Source organism: Strongylocentrotus purpuratus, unplaced genomic scaffold (assembly GCF_000002235.5).
Source record: "Strongylocentrotus purpuratus isolate Spur 01 unplaced genomic scaffold, Spur_5.0 spur5_scaffold_11, whole genome shotgun sequence".
Taxonomy (NCBI): domain Eukaryota; kingdom Metazoa; phylum Echinodermata; class Echinoidea; order Camarodonta; family Strongylocentrotidae; genus Strongylocentrotus; species Strongylocentrotus purpuratus.
Window position 1 is genome coordinate 9,893,858 of NW_022145596.1, and position 19,977 is coordinate 9,913,834.

Below are 19,977 nucleotides of genomic sequence, written 5' to 3' on the forward strand. Positions count from 1 at the left end.
TAAATTGCTTTTAAGTTGTCTTAGAATATATGGGGGGGGGGGTGATCCTTGACAGTTTAAAGACAAAATATGAGTTTCATCAGAGAAAGATTTCGTTGTTTTTCAATGACAATACCAAGAATTCAAGTCACAATCCAATAAATATAATAATTCATAATTTTCCATCACTGGTTGGCATAATTACGGGGTGAGCATGGGGCATGTAACGGCCCCTACCACCGTATGATTTAAAAAGGAAAGGGAAGGGGGAGGCAACGATCGTAGATGAAAAACACAATCCCTTCCACACACTCGATGGCTTTGTTATCTCGCATTTTATTAACCTAGAAAGACCCCCCCCCCCCCCCCCATTGACAGTAGTGTCCCTACAACGACTTGATCCATGATATAACTCACTTTATAATTGCACAGTTCGTTTGCAAATTCAACAGTGAAATACACATGTAGTTCATTTTTCAGCAGCGCGTACGATTGTCCCTTGCCATCCAAAACTTGTATTGAAAGAAAATATCTGTACGTTGCTAGGGGAGATTTTAGAATTCCATACTGGAATGTCTGATTATTCACTTATGAATAAATAACGGCAATGCGGTGTGTAGTATCAGTCATGATCAAAATATGTGTGGGCATTTTGGGTGGTGTATTGAGTCGGAAAGATATGAAGGATTAAGGACAAATCATAGAACGAGGAGGGAAGAGAGAAAATGAAAAGAAGGAATCAGAACGGGAACGGGAGATATACAGGGGGAAGGACGAGAAGAGGTGTGAAATGAAGTGCCTCTTGATTTAAACAATCTGAAAGAGTATATTCTGTTTCATAAATGAATTATTCAGCTGTATTAAGATTTTACTGATATCCTATACACGATTAGCGAGTAACCAAAAAAGAATTGGTAGGGGGCGGGGCGTAAGAAAGTAGAAACAATGCGCCTTTCAACCTGAACCTCGAGGGGGTCGTTACACTGATTTAGATCGATTCTATTATTCAGCAAACATGCTCTATGGTTCAATAAATGCCATGAAAGAGTGATATAGGTATTCATGTTTCCACAATCTGGTATACACGATTTCATTCTCTCTCTATATACCATTTTCGTAATGTATCAAATTTAAAACACAAATCTCTATTACAAATTATTTAATTCACCTGCGAGTAATGTGTTTCAATTGCCAGAATGCGAATTGCATACATTAATTGTTGTGCATTTATTTCCGTCACTTTGTTTTTGAAAGAATTAATTATTAGGATGTTCTTGAGAGCCAGGGGGTTGATGAAAGAACGCTATTCCAAGAACTCCTGAGTCCGCCAGTTTCCATAATCCAAAGCGGGATGTTCTGGGGGACTGAATCTATTCAAAAGGCATTCTTCCAAAACAGACTTCGAAGGCTTCCCCCTTTTTGTCCGCACTACAAATTTAATCTAGTTCCCATTCAGTTCCCATTTTTAGAAACACGCGCATTGAAGTCTGTGTTTGCTTCACTGTCGAGGAAGCTCCTGTAAACACACAGCCTGGAGTCTGGCTGCTATTTCTGGCGTCCCCTAGTGATAATCGTGTTTTGTTCAACTCAACAACGCAGCCCAAGTAGCCGGTGGTTGACTTTTTGAGGAGTTTAGACGATTTACTTCTCTGTGTATAGTAGCTTTAGCCAGCTAACATCTTTCCTTTCCACTTGCCATTTGAGTTGCTTTGACGATTTCGTTAATGGAAAATCCGCCAACTTGTGCATATCTATTTTTTTTTAGAAGTTAGGGATAATCCAATTTTGGAATTCTTGGTGAAGTTTCTTGCCTTGACCAAGAAAAGAAGGCAAGACATTACAACCCAGCCGATGACAAAAAGAGGTAAGATTTTTGGTCGTTTGTAAGTTCTTCTTCTTCTTCTTCTTCTTCTTCTTCTTCTTCTTCTTCTTATTATTATTATCATTATAGTCCTCCTTCTCCTTTTTCTTCTTCTTCTTCCTCTTTTTCCTCTCCTTCTTTTTCTTATTGTTATTCTTATATTTATTATTCTTGTTTTTCTTCATCATTCTCCTCCTCTTGCTTTTTTTTAAGCAGAGGCTTTCTTCTTCTTCTTTTTTTTCTTCTTCTTCTTCTTCTTCTTTTTCTTCTTCTTCTCCTTCGTCTCCTCCACCTTCTCCTCTTTACTAATGCTAATTTACTACCAATGAATATGCATTTTCAATACCTGACTATTTTAGCTCTCATACCTGTGTACATTATAATGTGCAGTTGCTCTGTGTAAAATTATTTCGATCACTCCACCTTAATTCCTCCCTCCTCTTCTATTTCAAGCTTTATTTCGTCTGTCTTTTTCATTTCCTCTTTTTGCCAAATGCTTGTTGATTTTGTGTGAGTGCAATGTTATTCCTGTTTGTATATTACTGTATTTTATCGAACCAATTTTCAATGTATTGTATTTTAATCTATTTGTTAAAATCTTTTGTAAGGTCAATTTGTAACAGCCTTTGGCTGCTATTTTAAATGTATTTTTTTTTTATTCAATAACAAGTTCATTTCAAATCATTCTCTTCTTCCACCATCTTCTTCTACTTTGATATTCTTGGACATACTTGAGTCAACTTTATTTATGTTTGAGAATGGATCCATACCATTACCCAATTATCTCTTTGGAACATAATAATAAGGTATAACATTAAGATTTTGATTTTACACATTCAAAAATGAGAAAAGCGCAATCCCATATGATTTGATGATTTGTGTCAACTAGTTTATGCACATGCAATATGTTAAATCTTATCAGACCAAGGTTTATACATTGTGCAGTCGATCGATGTCAAATTCATTTGGTGTAGTTTTTATATTTCTTTTTTATACTATTTTTGAAATGATGCTCTGAATATTTAATTACATTTTACTTTAAGAAAATTCAAGGCCACAAACTGATCGCTACTGCCATTTCTGACACCCTTTTGTTTTCCAGTGTCATTAACGATTCATGACCATGACTACATTTTAAATGCGATGTGCAGTGGCTATTGTTGTGTTCTGGATGAATTATTCATACACATATCTACAATGTGTCCTTTATTTGTTAAGAGTAAAAATATAAATAAAACATTTAGAGCAGTATTTTTATAGAAGTATGTAAAGCATACTTCAGCTTTACAATATTTTAAACGTCAATCTAACTATAGTTATCACTTTTGTTGTTATTGTTAACAATATAAACTATTTACTATCCACAAACATTTTGCTTATTTATTATATATAAGCAAAGTGATACTTTCTTGAAACTTGTGCCACAAGTTGCATATTAATCCATATATCTTTGAATATTTGGTCCGAATAGCATCCAAATTTGAATTAAATTGCAGTTTCTATTTACTTATGATAATAATGCATTTTACCATAATGTTACATATCCCCAACTCATGATGCTCAATTCACATATAAAATTAGAAATATTTATATCTCCTTGATCCTCCCCCATCCCCACCCCGGCCCTCCCATTCTACATTCACCATACAGGAATAAGCTGACTTAGAATGTCTACAGATAGGCCTATTTAGAATTGGTTCAGGTATATTATGTTTTAAGGTTTCTCATTTCATGGCTATACGCTAGCCCACACATCTTGTTCCAAGGCAATAGAAAATAAGATGTTAGATTTACTTCTAAAGAGTCTTTGAAGTTTCTTTCATTAAAATAGAAATAAATAAATTCATTAACAGAATAAAATTAGATGATAACTAGGTGTGCATGTCAAGGCAAAGAGGGGCACTGGCGTCCCATTTTTTTTTTCTTCACGTGTCATCCCCATCTCTCTCTCTCTCTCTCTCTCTCTCTCTCTTTCCTCTCTTCTTTTTTAAAAATGTTTTTTCTCCTCAGTTATTCAAGGGCGCACTTTCCGATCCGATGCCCTTGTTAAGTTAACCCATTGAATAGAAGAAGATGAGAAAGGCTAAAAAATGTGCCGTACGTAGGCGCATCAGAAATAAAAATTGTTAAAGTAGGGTGCTCAAAAATGAGCGAAGTGCCCAATGGTATGTGATCCATGCATGCGTGCATGGGAATCGCGAAGTTCTGTAAAACTTAGGGTCACTCGACTCAATGAGCCTTCTCTTCCACCGTCTTTAATATTCCATCGCCCTTTTTTTCCCTGGGAAAATCTAAGGATACTAAGAAGGCTTCTCGATATTTTTATTCGGGGCGTTGTTGAAAATTCGTATATATCCCCCTGTCAGCAAATTAAACAGTCTTACAACAACATCGTTTTTATTATTTTGAAGCAGCAAATTTGAAAATTGACTGAACTTTGCTCGTTTATTTTTTTGCGGGGGAGGGGGGTTCTTATTAGAAATGTTCAATTTTCTGATGACCTTTCAGTAAAAGTAGTCGAATCTCGCCCACTCAAAATTGTAAACCGTAACCCACTAGAACTTATAATTGAAATACAGATAATCACTAATGAAATAAACACCCAGAGAAGACATTATAATCGTACGTATTTGTTCAGGCGCTGCAGTGATAACGCTCTCTCAAACTCAGGATCTCGAATCTATAGATCTCGTTTCTATAGAGAAACTCTGTTTACTTCTCGGATTGTCCTAGAATTTTAGATATCACCCACAAAACAACAGCACGAAATATTAAACAAAACTAAGAATAATCGTTGTATTTGGGCCTATGTTTGCAATCTTTATTTGATCAACCCTCGCAGATTCTTAAGCCCCTTTCTAACACATTTCTCATGGACGTAAGATGGGTGAGGCGTTTGAAGATACCGTGTTTAGTTTGTGATTTACTTCACCGTTATTCAAATAGGGTCGTTGTTAGGGGAATAAAGGAGAGACGGACAAGAATATCAGAAGGAGGGATGAGTAGATAAGTATAAATGGCGGAATATAAGAAAGAACAGATTAGATCTATAGACGACAAAATTATAAAACTATTTCCCCCCATAATCATAGATTTACTTAAATAAGAAAAATTATGATAGAGTAACGAATCTTATCTAAGCAGTTATTATGTTTTAAAACAACAAAACAAGAGGGTTAAGAAAATGTATTAAACAGAAATTTATCACGTTTATTTGTTATGTTCATGGGCTTGCAAACTGACCAATATAACTTTTTTGTTTTAAATTCCCCTTATTTAAAAAGGGATATACCTCAAAACAATATTACAAGGAGGCAGGCGCGTACGCAAGGGGGGGGGGGGTGTTTGGGGGTTAAACCCCCTCCCTTGAGTTTTTGTTATTTGTGTATTATATGTGTATTTTTTTACCAACCCCCCCCCCCTTTTGTGATTTTTTTTTTTTAATTTAAAAAAAAATAATAATAATAATAACATATTTAAAAAATTATGCCACTGACTGACCTAAATAAATTGACCTTACCCCCCCCCCCCCCCCCTCTACGGAGCAAATTTTCAAATATCGAGACCAAAAAAAGAAAAGTGTCCTCTTACCCACCCCCCCCCCCCCACACACACACACACACACATTCTCACATCAGGGCCTTTGTGGGCACCTGATTGTGGGGTATTTCTGTGCGTTCCAGATATACCTTGTGGTCCCCTACTAGTGGGGTATGTACAACCTGGCGATAACAACCCGGCGGTGTGCTTACGATGTTACCATAAAAAAGTGTGCAAGTTTTAGCACACGCTCACAAAAAGTCATTTATGGGGTACCACTTCTAATGCCCCGCAGGGCATAGGACACCGAATATACAGTCATTTGAAAGACTTTACTCTGTGGGGTCCTGAAAAAATACCCCACAAAGTAAAAATGCCTCACAAGGGGTATGTGAAGCGCACATAAAACCCCACAAGAATGCTGAGATGAGAGCACACACACACACACACACACAAACCGTTCAAAAAATAATGCGGGCGGCCATATTTCATCATACAGGTTACATTATTTATGATTGTATAATTGTGTTGATTTCCTTTTATTGTTGAGGGGAAATGGTACCACGCCCCCTTACTCGAATAAAAATGTCGTTGTGACGCCCCTCAGTTGGCATTATTATCACAGATAACATACTATACAGATAACGATTGTACATTGCACAAGTCATCGTGTTATATCATTAAACAGATTGGTGTCAATTTGATATATTACATGTACTGACCATGAATAAGACAACCCAACAAATTTGCACTCCTTGACGACAAATCTTAAACAAGATGTATAGATTATTTTTCACTTTTAAACTTTGAACTAAGGGGGAGGGGGGAGTAGGCTTAAAGATTAAGGATCAACAAGTCTGGAAACGGAAGTGTCCTCGTTGTCGAGCAGACCGACTTAGAAGTATGCCTAACTAATTTAACAATAGTTTTATTTCATCCACAAGAGACTAGAAAGTTGCTATTCTAATTTTTAACAAATTGTATTTTGTTATTTTGTTAATCTTTCCAATTTTTCAAAATAAATATTGGCCAATTATTGTCAGTCAAGTCAATTATCAAGCTAATTTCATCGGATTGTACATTAATTTGTCTCAAAGCTAATGATAATCTGCATTTTCTGCTTGTGATTGCCACATTTTTCTTAAAAGCATGCCATTTTCTAGTTGTAAATCTAATGTGTGTGGTTGCCTACGGTTTTTAATAAATGTCTTCATATAGGGCGAAAAGATGTTGGTATCATAGTTGTTGAATATCTCTTAAATTTTTCCCTTAAATTTGTTTTGTAATACAAGAAGTGTACACAGCAAAAATGACAAGATGATCAATTGATCAGCGTGTTGAAACTAAAACAACAGGGCAAATTATTTCTCCTAAAAAACCCCCAAATGGAAAGAGACTGAGGAAGGAGAAATATGTGAAAGGGTAAAACAAAAATCGATAGGTGCATTACCCCCCCCCCCCCCCCGTAATGCATGTGGATGACACCTCTGTAGTGTGTTGATCTACAATAATGAACGATACACGTTGTTTTAGAAGGAGAAGGAGAAGAAGAACGAGGAGAAAAAAGTAGAAAAATGAACATCGAGTTTAAAAAAAATATATATTTAAAGTAGAACAGTTATCACCTTCATGCGAGTTTTTTTTATAAACACGCCTGATAATTAGTGATCAGATGGTAATTAAAGGCTTGTTGATGAACACTGTGAGCGATCAATAGCGTTCGATTGTCTGTTAAGCGTGTCATTATTATCTGTCTTTATTACCTGTCATTAGTATGTACATGAAGATATGACGTTATCGCCTGTCTAAACGCTCTTCTATAATGCACGGTTTTGATTGAACGTAGATTTTTATTTTCAGTGTCTATCATCGTTGCAAAAAAGCAAACCAAGCTATTTAAAGCATAAACTCTTCAAAGGTACAAATTTTGTTTTAATGCCAATCTGCTTAATGGGAGAACTTCTGCAGTACATCAACTTGAAATTTTGATAAATTGATAAGATTATTTTATTTTAACAACAAAAACTGTTAGGATAGTAAAAAGAATTCTTCATTGTATTAATACTTTGCAGAATTATTTTTTGTTTGTGCAAGAAAGAATTGAATGATAAATCGTCATGTAAAGCGCTACCTTGCGTGGACGTAATGGATATCTCCCAGTTTTATGATAAGATCTCATGCATCTTAATCCATAGTGTATCCATTGTATAATACGGCATCAAATACTCATAATAAAGGCCATTTAGGGAGAAAAAGGACGATATCTATTATCTGGTCTACTGAATAGACAAGACCCTGTTATTCATATATCTGGGCCACAAAAATAATATCTTCTCATAAGTTAATTATGTTCCTGTCACATTGGGTTCTAGAACCTTCAAATAGATGGGTTGTTGAACCAGGATATAACTTCGACAACTTTAAAGTCTCACCTCCCTGCTTATTCTTTGAAATCTCTGCGGGAGGGAGGTCCGTTTGTTAGGGTTCAATCTTTCACAACTGTCAGGTTTATCATTTTTATCTTTGTTAAATATTCTTAGGGTACTATTATGCTTTATTGATTGATGTTGCTGTATTGGTGACCCAATTTAGGATTCAAGCAGACGCTGCATTATTTGGGAGTACAAAATAAAGGACGCATACAATTTCTATAAAGTTGTACGACAGTATATGAGGGGGACTTTCCCCGCGATTAACCTATTAAGAAGTGCGATTGTAGTCATGACAACGAAACGCTACGTCTGAGTGCATTCTGCCCATTTGCGATTGGCGACAATATTCCCTCTCCTCTTTCGCCCCCCCCCCCTCTCTCTCTCCCTCTCTCTCTCTCTCTCTTTCTCTTTCTCTTTCTCCTCCTGCCTCCTCTCTCTCATCGGTCTGTATGTCCGTTTCTACCCATGTATGACTCCCAAACAAACAAACTAACAGCCAAAGCAACAGAAAGAACTAATACCTGTGAAACCCTTCCCCTTCTTATAAATGTTTTGCAACTGAGACGTTTTTCATCTCATAATTATATTTTCTGCAGAATACTTTGGAGCTACATCAAGACACACCAAGTTATTTCCTCCACAACATGACCGGTGCTTGTTAGACTCTCGGTAAGGACTATACCAATATCTGAAAGATGAAGCTCGACACCATGCAGGACTGCATCACCTATGTCTAGAGGGTAACATACTCTACGGTGCTGTAGGGAGGGTGAGAGCATCTCATCACCATGACAAGCAAGGCGACCAAGGCCTTGAGGGGCCTGAAGACACTGCAAGCGGATGAGATAGGTGTTCTGAAGAGCATGAAAGCATCGGAGATGAGCAGTGATATCAGATGCCAGAATCACGCCGCGAAGGAAGCACTGCGAAAGCAGGTCAACATCTGGTATCAAGACCAACACGTAAGCATTAGGATCGCAACTATTTTCGAGAAAATCATCTCAAGGACAAAAGTGCCCTTTTGTATGTCCCATTTTGTATGTCCCATGGAAATCATGTTCGGATAACGTAATACGTTATTGACTTGTTCGCACATTCAATTTTTATTAGATGACGCACAAGGCTATTGAATTTACATTAGGTTAAATTTTCGAGAGTATTTCGATCGTGTTTTAGGCCTGTTTTGTGGAACAAAGTCCACCGGATCATTTTGTTCACCACTCGGACAACTAGACCTTCTCCGGACGATTACAAAATCCAATAAAAACGAGATAACTATTTCACCTCCAATGACATCCGAGAGGCAGTATGGTAGAAGTAACCAGATAGGGGAGTTTGGGACAGAGGTGGACGGGTCCAGGTTTTAAAGAGAGAGAGAGAAAACAACAACAAAAGGAGGGGGGCTTACCATTCTTAAAAATTGATGAAGGGCCATCGTCTACATGTTAAAGGGACACATTTTTCTTTTGTGTAATTACGGTATTTATACGCTATTATTTTTAAAAGTGACATCGACCAGTTGTGCTCCCCCCTTATTATATGACTGGTTCCGGGATATCTTTGTTCATTGGTATTGTCCTGGATTGTCCGTAAGGGGTACGGCTAATTGTTATAGGAATTTTTAAAAATCTATCTAGAATCCACGCATGCAATCAGGAACGCAAATCCATTTTTAGACTGGAGTTTGGATGACGTATCTTAAAAAGACAGTGGACTTGTGGGAAGGCATTTAAAACTACCCTCTCCCTAATAGTGGGACCCCCCCCCCCCCGTGTCCATAGGCGTCTTTGGGAAGGGGAGGGGTGAAGAGGAGGCATTCGCCCCCCCCCCCTCCCGTCACTCACAAAAAGGCTTGATTTTTACTTTATTCCAAACACGTTTTTTTTCTTTCTCCCGAAAAGTGCACTTTATCATCTGTTAAAATATGTTTAAAGGTCAACATCGAAGTATCAGATTAAAAACAAGGCAAAATGAAAAAAATAATATCACACTTTGAAATCAATTACAATGGGGTGCTTTGAAATGTCATTCTATATTCATAAATCATGAAAATGTAAAGGTATCGGTTAAACATTCTAAACAAACTCGAATCTATAAATAGTTGACCTTATAAAGCAACATGATGTATACAAGGTATAGGATATTGCCGATCGATCAAATAATTGCAGTTTATTGTGCATTTAACAACTTCTTTTGTGTCATACTTCCGCAGCAAGAATCTGTCTTTTTTCATGTCGATATCGATCGCAGCTGCACACAGCTGCAATTGACGGAGAAGACGGAAAGCGCGGAGGAAGTTTCGCAATATATATTTGTTTTGAATAATATTTTTTATCGAGTCTGGAATATGGAAAGAGCAAAATATTTTATTGTCTAATCGAAGATATCTTTGATAAAACTAGTGCCTCCTTTTCTGTCATGTGCAGAGTAAAAATGCTGAATGTGATGAAATTTTTCAACGCAACATTCCGACGCTATTAAACAGAAGAATAAAAACATTATATTTGCATGTGATCATCGATGTGGATGTTAAGTTACGTCCACATCGATGATCATATAATCATATGATCGTATAATGACATAACTATTATTGTAATAACGTTGGTTCAAATCAATCGTATTTGACAAGATATACCGAATGGATTTAATCATATAATGTTATCGACTAGGCCTTCTCTTAAAAATTGCCAGTTAGTCAGTTTTATCTGAAAAATGAGATGAGCATGTATATTCCAAACTTTATAGTGGCGTAGCTCCAGGAGCTTTGGATACGTACCCACATTCGAACGCGATAAAGAGAGGGGGAGGGGGAGGGCGAGGGAGAGGGCGAGGGGAGGGAGAGAGAGAGAGAGGAGGAGAGGGAGAGAGAGAGAGAGAGGGGGGGAGAGGGTAGAGCAGGCGCGGATCCAGGATTTCTTAGGGGAGGGGGCCCAACTTTTTTTTTTTTTTGCTCCCGAAAATTTGAAAATCGCGCCGGCCGAAAAGTCGCTCAGTGGGGGGGGGGGGGGGGGGGGGGGGGGGTGCAGAGCAATTTTTTTTTTTTTTTTTTTTTTTTGCTCCCGAAAATTTGAAAAACGCGCCGGCCAAAAATTCGCTCAGTGGGGGGGGGGGGGGGGGGGGGGGGGGGGGGGGTAGTGAGCACATTTTTTTTTATTTGATCCTCAAAAAAATTTCAATTTGCACCCCCCCTTGAGCGCCAGGGGGGGGGGGCCCAACCCCAAAAAAGGTAAAAATCAATTTTACATGATTTTTTTCTCAAGGGGGGGGGGCCCGGGCCCCCCGGGCCCACCCTGGATCCGCCACTGGGGTAGAGAGAGAGTGGTAGAGAGAGTTTGGGAGAGGGGGGAGATATAATAGAGAGAGAAAGAGAGAGAGAGAGAGAGAGAGAGAGAAGAGAGAGAGAGAGAGAGAGAGAGAAAGAGAGAGAGGGAAAGGAAAGAAAGGAAAAGAAAAGGGTTAGGGGGAAGGGAAGATTACCCTTTCCCAACCCCTCCCCTCCCTGTCGTGATGAGCTTGTTAACTAGAATTAGTTTGCTCTTTTAAAATATTTTGATCTCAGCTTCGGCAAAACAAAAATAAGACTAAAATAAGTTGTATGTTGTGTGTGCGATGATGATGATGATGATTACGATGACGATGTAGAAGAAAAAAGATGATGAAGATAATGATAGTGTTAGATATTATGATGATGATAAAGATGATGATGATGAAGACGATGATGACAATAATGATGTGGTTAAATGTGACGATGATGAAGATGATGATGAAAATGATAGTGATGATGATGATGACACGATGATGAAAATTACGAGGACCATAATGATGATGATGTTAATGATAATGGTGATGGGGATGATGATGACAACGCTTATTTTTATCCGTTCTATCAACTTCAGGATGCCGTGAGGAAACTGTCTCAAAATCAGCAACAAGCTTTCAGTAAACTCATCAAATTTCAGAATGAGAAGAGAAAGATACAGAGGCAATCATACATACAGGTATATTTGTTTTTGTTCTTCTTCAAAGATTCCCGCGGTCATACCGCCGTTTCGATTAGAATACGTTACCTTTTCAAAAATTCCTAATTCCTGAAAAAAAATCTCTTCAATTTCCCAAAACTAACTAACGGAAAGATTTCTGGTTACTTTCCCGTAATTAAGAAATATTTGATGGTCAATAAGGGAGCCGCAAAGTATTACTGAGTTTCATTAAAAACATGTACATTTACGAAATAGTTTATTCTTGCTTTCATATTCTCTTTCTTTATTTTCTCTGTCATAATTTCTTCTCCTTCGTTTTTCATTCTTCTCATCAACGTCATGTTATGATCTTCCTCGTCGCCTTCTTTTGATCTATTTTCTATGTCTTCAAAATTAAATTAGGCTGTTGTTGATAATATTAAATAACGATGTTCGCTAGCACTGCATTATTTAGTTTCATTTGGTTAAAACAATTTCTTTTCTTGCTTTGACAGAAACAACGAGCAATACAACAGACACTACGAGAGCAGGCCATCAAAGATCGGGAAGCAGCGGCCAGAAAGTTTCTTGAGAGCACCATAAAGAAGGGCAAGAAGAAAATTGTCGAGAGACAAAAGGTACTTTAAAGGCCCACTGCACTACTTGCAGCTACTTGCGCCCTCTATATAACAAACAATGCCTAATCGGTGACCATTGCTCCCCCATGATCCTCTTTTTCTTATGTTAACTGAGAGCTGAGTTGATGAGATAACCACCTGTCCAGTGACCTTGCAGGGCAGTCTAATCCCTCCTATAAACTACGGCAGATAAGCTTTAAAGATATTTTAATAACTCGGTGTGCGAGATTTAACTAGCAGAATTGGCTTTATGCTTTTCCTTTTAAATTGTGTTTTTAGGGATGTGAAAGGCTGCATTTCAAATTCATCGGGGCATATTGATAATGGAGTCAAAGTAGAGAGACTGTATATAGATAAGAGAAAAGGGCAAAGAAAGGAGGGAAAGGGAAGAAAAAGAGAGGGAGGGGAGCAGAAAGAGAGAGAGAGAGGGGCAGAATATAGATAGGAGAGAGAGAGAGAGAGAGTGGGAGAGGGAGAGAGAGAGAGAGGGGGGAATGAGGGGGGAGAAGGAAGAGAGCGGGAAAGAAATGCCAACGGTTAGTTTCATAGCCCATGTTGACGAAGTGCAATATTTTATTTTTCAAATAGGTGCAAAATATTAATCATGAGAACGTTAGCCATGCTTTTCAGGAGAAAAGATATCGAATTTCCATCAATTTAATCATTATGCTCTATTCATTACAGGAGAAAATGGAGATGAAACTTGGAGATATAGAAGAAAATGAAGAGGAGGCCATTGATGTCGGAGATGGGTCGAATGCAAAGACGTTGGTCAGCGACGAATCGGTTGACGAAGGCTACAAGATGGTTGAAGAAAACAGGGACAAACCTAAGACAGAAATTCAAGGGGATCTTCCAGGAAGAGAGTCGGTCGACAGCGGAATTGTGACACATTCGCTCAACTCTCAAAACTCATTTGCCAAAATTGCCGAGAAACTGCCACATGATCAATTAATAGTATCAGAAGACTTTGCGAGCAAAAGAGACAGGAAAGTGACATTTGTCGAAGATGAAACCGGCGAGGAGAGGAAATTAGTTCACAATAAGATTAATGACGTGATGACAACGCCTCTTAGTATATCACATCATCGTGTGACAGTCATTGATGGGGAAACGGGTCATGTTGAAATCCTTCCACGGCAGAAAACTCGAGTTGTAGACGAATCAGCTTTCCTAAGGAAGCGAGTGGGCGACATGTCTCTCAGATCAAACAGAATCCCCGACATTCACCGGGCCCATCTCAGGCCCAGCACGTCAGAGAGAAAGGGACAGGACGGTTTTGATGATGAAGATGCGGTTGCTATGCCGACGAGGACAGACTCTGATCTTGATCGCATCAAGGCAATCGCGCGCGAAAATGGTAACTCGCACTTTCACAACGCAGACGACACCGTTACGCTATCGCGAATGAACACGACCAGCTCAATCTTGCCGCCAATCAGTGAAGATGCACAGATCAGTATACAAGCAGACGAGACGCAGAATCGCTTAAGAGTGATCGATCAAACAGGAAAGACTGATCACGTGGGTAGCGACAATTCCGCTGTTGATACATCTCCCGCCAAAAGTTTACTATCGTCTGTCGGTGATGAGCTTTATGATCAGTCGGTGAATGGCAGCGATGAGGAAGAGGTGCTTGCCTCTGGGGATGACGATGATGATGATGACGCGGTTAGGAGAGATAAAATTCGAGAGAAGAGGATGAGGGAGAGACGAAAGTTGGAGGATGATATGCATAAATACCATGTGGGGATTGCCAACAGGACGTTTAAAGTACCACAATATGAAGTAAGTTTTTGTTTCCCCGTTAGTTCGTGTTAATTTGTCGACTTTAATACTATAGGTACATTATACTGCATATCCCATGAGTTTGTCACGCGTCGATTTCTTATGTTAACCCCTTTCTTCTTGCTCTTTGACCTTTCATCTTATAATGATTTTCAAATATACTTAGTGTTTTTTGTCATCCGATCAGCAAAAATGGGAGAGAATTTTAGCAATCTCTATTATAGAACGGCTTTAATAAACATGAGAACGAGTGCGCAAATTTTTGACAATTTCTTGGGAGTAAAATTTACAGATATTATATATTCGGTTACATATCCTGCTCGAATGATATTTGGGCACCTTTTTGTCTTAATATGAAGTGTTGGTTGCCCGAGTATAAGTCCGGGGAAAGCCGGGGGTTGCAGCATCCTAGCCTTAGTTCGCTTATTTTATTGAATGATTGCATTTGTTAAGAAAGTAAGATGAAGTATGTTTCAGAAAATCCCAGTTGAATTTGCGACATAGATAATCCCTGTTGAATTTGCGACCTAGATAATCCCTGTTGAATTTGCGACCTAGATAATCCCTGTTGAATTTGCGACCTTCTAAACATAACTAAAAATGCAGGGAAAGATAATAATAATAATTAGATCAATCTTTATAGCACAGCTTAAGTTCTATAAATATACTGTACTGTGCTGTGATAAACAAAACTTTTACTTAACAAACACCAACAAACAAAATATTCAAAAGCTCCTGAAAACAAGTGCGTCTTCACCAAAACTTTGAAGACAGCAACAGATGAAGCTGTTTATAATGTGTAGTGGTAAGTTATTATAAAGCTTTGGAGCGGCGCAACTAAAAGCACAACCTTCAAAAGTTACTTTTGTTTTTATGTGAGGATCGAAGCTTTAGAATCAGCTTGTCCTGTGCATTTCGCAAGCCACGTGGATGTGATTTAAAAGTTCATAATTGAGACAAATAATTTGAGGTTTGACCATTCAATGCTAAAAAAAAGCAAAAGTATGTTCAATGCAGTTTTCTGCCTTATCGGCAACCAATGTAACTTAATAAAGCAAGTGTAATATGGGAAAATTTGGAGAAATTGGACATAAGTCTTGCATATGCATTCTGAACACGCTGCAACTTGATTATTTGTGAATCTGGCAATTTATATATTCGTCTGAAAGGGGAACCTCAAACATTCGAAAATTATTTTTAGAAGAGAAAATTTAGATTATAATATCAAAGATATCACTCGGAGTGTGATGCCTATTGCACCCTGCAGTTTTATAAGCGTACCCCGGGAGCGCACCACATAGCCAAAATCGTATCATGAAACTCTGTTTGTTATTGATAACAGAATTGATTTCATCCTTACAATATCTCAATCTAAAGAAGGTTTATACTCATTTCAGTAGGAAAATAAAGTATAAAATCGACGATGAAGTTAATGTTCATAATTGTTACATCAACATCAACCACCCCGACCCGGCCGACAAGAATGTTGATATTATCAATATTCGGGTAGCAAGGTGGTGTATTTATACTCATACGCCGACTTCTTGTTAATGTCACAGTCCTAATTGTACACATAGGCTGCACCGAATTGAGAAAGCTATCTGTTAACAAAGTATGAACAAATCTTTTCAGGTCCCTCCGGTGCCTCGTGTCCCCGTTTACACTCGTAACTCGGTTGGGAGTCTGGTTGCCAGCGAGAAGACTGTCAAGCTTGCTTCGGAAGACTTCAAGCTCCCGTCCCGTCGGCAGGAGTATCTCATCAAGAAGGCGCTGGAGTGGGAGGAGGCGAGGAAGGAGGTCAGGGAGAAAAAACTACGAGAATTTCTTGCCAAGATGAAAAATTCAGGTAGGTTGCCTTTCAACACAAGAAAAAAGAATTGTATTTTGGTAATTGTCTAGTCATGATTCCATTTTACTATACCAAGTATCGCGCAAACATCATCCGAGATGGGCATTGCCCGGTTTGCCCCTAAACTCATGCATGACCATCATATTGGACAATTTTTCATTCAAAATCTTTACAGTGAATAATAGTTTAATTCTATCTCAAAGAGGGTGTACGTTCAAGCATCAACTCAGTCCTTATAAAAGCAGAAAAAGTGAAAGAAACGGATGAGTAAAAGTTTAAGGGTAATTTTAATGATAGGCGCCGTATTCTTTTTTGATGAAACGTGTCCTGAAAAATGACCGTAGTAAAAGGCGACTTTTTATGATGAACACATGCCACAATTCCACACCACTTAAGCCTGTACAAGTATGAACGATATGCCTATCATAATGACAAATCGTTATCTCTTTCTTTTTGCAATAATTTTTTAATGGTTTTTTGAGAAAAAAAATCTTTAGATGATTACGCAATACTCTCCTTCATCGCCTATAATCACTGCTTGCTATGCTGCAAATTTTGAATGCGGGACAAAGCTCGCCTATTTTACTTTTGCTAGACAATTCAATTTTGGTTTGATCCAAAAGATGATTTTTTTTTTATTTAAAGGTTGATGATCCCAATCGTGATTCTGAATGGTGGTTATAAATGACGCCGTGATATCGATCGAGAAAGAGATTTCTTATAACTAGGGGAAATTGGGGGAGAAAGTAATGTGAGGGGTAGCGAGATAATGGGAGATCATATATAATTACGTGGGTGTGATTCCATAAAGAAGAAAAAATCATATCATCATCGCTTTATTTTTTTCATATCAACCTTTTATTCGTGGTGACGAAAAAATCGGCGAGACCAGCTGCTCACATGATCCTTTTCCTGACATCACCAAACGAATAACGGATGTTATTAACAAAAAACAAAGTATAACCAGGAAGTGATCTTCGAGATTTTATTGGACGGACGAGTATAGTTAAATCAATATTTAGACGGGGAAACAACTACACATTGCCTACCTCAAAATAGCAATAAACTCTTCTATGAAAGTTGTAATGAAATGAAAGAAAAATAAATGAATGTAGAATACAATTCAACCCCCATTTGAACCGATCTCATTAAGAATTTGGATTTTAATTTTTGGAGTTGCGGTTCATCGCAACTTTTCATGCGAACAGTGTCAGGATGGATTTAAAAAAAAAACATCAATCCATGCATCATGTACATTAAAGTTGTCGTTTGTTGACGTCGAGTGCGATTGTTCATTTAGTTGATTTTGTCATTGTTAATGATCTATGTGAAATAAGAGCTCATAATCATGCTAATGCCTCTTGGTCTGCAACACTTTTCCCATGGCCTAATTATTGTTCTTACTATCAACCTATGTACAAAGTTTGCCGAAGCATGTGTACGTTCCCATATATACTCGAATGTGTTCCCTCTCAACGACACAACTCATTCCATGCAGCTCAGGACCAGCCGAACGTACAAATCTATCAATGCCAGGACAAAAAGATATCAGAATAGCTCCATTCCATTTCTGACAACTTGCCTAAATGAATAATGCCAAGGTTGTATAAAAGGGGTGAATAGAGAACAATGTACGCCTAACTCTTTTTGACGAAACCGGTGTCACTATTTATTTAATTATTATTATCGATATATATTTTGAAATCAGAACATATTTCTCATATAATTATATTTCCAGGGGCATAATTGATTATCGAAGCATGAACATGGGTATTACGCATAGCATTACAGGTATCAACTAGGTTATTTTTTGTTCAATTAAGCACTCAAATACCTTATCAATGACTTATTTACCAAATCTCTACTGAATGATGCAAAACCAAATTAGATAATATTATTAATGCAAATATTGTTGTTGTATATATATATACATTGAATTATTCTTAATGCTAATATTGTGAATTGTCACTAGAAAGTGATCTAACTATTGATGACAATTCATTGTCTTTGTTAATTATATGGTATTTTAACTAGTAGTATATTTGAAACAATTGTGAAAGAAATATGATATGTTTTTAATTGTAAATTGTCATGCAATTCAGCCCAGGCTGCGAAATGATGATATTAATAAACTGAACTGAACTGAACAAAAGGGAGACAAATTGCGAATGTTTAGTTTACAAAATAACTATAATTTTCACCTTTGTTTCTCTCCCCTTCTCCACACAGAACAAAGCATACCGGCGAAAAATGACCTGACCAAACTAGCGAAACGCCGGGAGCCTTTCCAAACTCAGAAACGAGATAGCATTAGCCACAATACCATGAAATCGACCATCTTCGGTCGCGCCTTGGTGACTGGGTCCAGATACACAGGGGAGACCACCGACGTCAACGACCTCCGGAACTGTCGTTACATTCGGCAGACAAGCATTGATACTACATCGAGTAGCAGCGTGGATGAATCTTACGAGATGAGGAGGAGAAAGAGAGCCTTGGATAAGGTATCAAGTTGGGGATCGCTTGGTGCGCCTCACGGTGGATCGTCTAGGACTAAGAAAAGGACATCGAGACCGTATGTGTCGCTATGACCAGTGACGCGGCTTTGGGGGAACCGGGGGGGGGGGTATGTAGAGAGAAGGAGGAAGAGAGAGGTGAAATCAATGTGGTCTTCATCTCTTCCTTTATATTAACCTGGACTAGACATACGGTCCTACGCAATGTTACAGCATAATGATCTCAAAGAGAGGAAGTTTTTTGTTTGTTTTGTAATGGCAATCAGTCAAGAACTGACTTTAATCACCAACGCCTTTCTTTTTAATATTACATATTAATTTCCTTCTTTCTCTTGAGCTTGATAAACTACATTAATATGAGAAAAAAGTTAGAATTGTCATTGGAAAGAGACATAGTCTCATGATTCGTGGTTCTTAATGTTGGAAGCATAGCGATTATCGCGTATGCGTCCTTACAGTATTTGTGACTGCTTATATGGAATGACGCTATTGAACCACCAACAACAGCAGCAACAACAACAATGACGACGAGGACAACGATTGTGTCTTTGCCGACGAATTATCATACGCGTCAACAGATTTTAATATGCGCCGACAATATCTCATATGCACCTAAAAATGTTCATAATGACATGCGGGGTCAGATTCTAATGTACACCGACAAATTCCCATGTGCGCCGATAAATTCTCATTTGCGCCGATAAATTCTCATTTGCGCCGATAAATTCTCATTTGCGCCGATAAATTCTCATTTGCGCCGATAAATTCTCAATTTGCGCCGATAAATTCTCATTTGCGCCGATAAATGTTCATGTAGGTCGACAAATGTTCATATGCGCCGACAAATTACCATATGAGTCGACAAATTATCAGGAAGCCGACAAACTTTCACGAGAGCCGATAATTTGTTTTCACGAGAGCCGATAAATTTTTCACTAGAATCAAAAAATGTTCAAGAGAGCCAACAAATTGAAATTCATGAAAGCCGACGATTTTTCAGATGAAGACAAAATGTAGTGGAGGGAACGTCGCCCCAGCTCTCGTTTCTGTCTACGCCGGTGGATAGCGATGCAAAGAGAGCAAGGAGTTTTATGGAGAATTAGACCAAACTTATTCCCCGTAATCAACGATCAGTAACATCTTGTTTTTTCGAGATAAATACTTCTATCCTATTTTGTCGGCTCTGGATCATAATTTTAAGTGCTATGTTTTATTACCATTCATGTTGTTAATGAATACTCTGTACCTGGAGTTAGACTACTAGATACAATAGAAAATCATGTTATCTATCAAATGAAATTAAGACATTTTTGAGGCACTACAATAATAAAGGAAAATAATTATCAAATTTCTCTTTTGGCTCTCTGAACAGTGATGAATTTGCTTGAAATGTGTTTTTGATCATTTCAATTGAT

At 38.0% G+C, this 19,977-nt stretch overlaps 1 protein-coding gene across 1 annotated transcript; it reads left to right on the forward strand.

The window, feature by feature from the left end:
- The first annotated feature begins 1,421 nt into the window (after window positions 1–1,421).
- On the forward strand, window positions 1,422–19,040 carry LOC754474. The gene is made up of 7 exons (XM_001185801.4): window positions 1,422–1,843; window positions 8,409–8,774; window positions 11,709–11,810; window positions 12,287–12,409; window positions 13,094–14,197; window positions 15,830–16,043; window positions 18,276–19,040. The coding sequence occupies exons 2-7, from the start codon at window positions 8,601–8,603 to the stop codon at window positions 18,635–18,637; spliced, it is 2,079 nt and encodes a 692-aa protein (XP_001185801.3). The 5' UTR covers window positions 1,422–1,843; window positions 8,409–8,600; the 3' UTR covers window positions 18,638–19,040.
- Window positions 19,041–19,977: the final 937 nt, after the last annotated feature.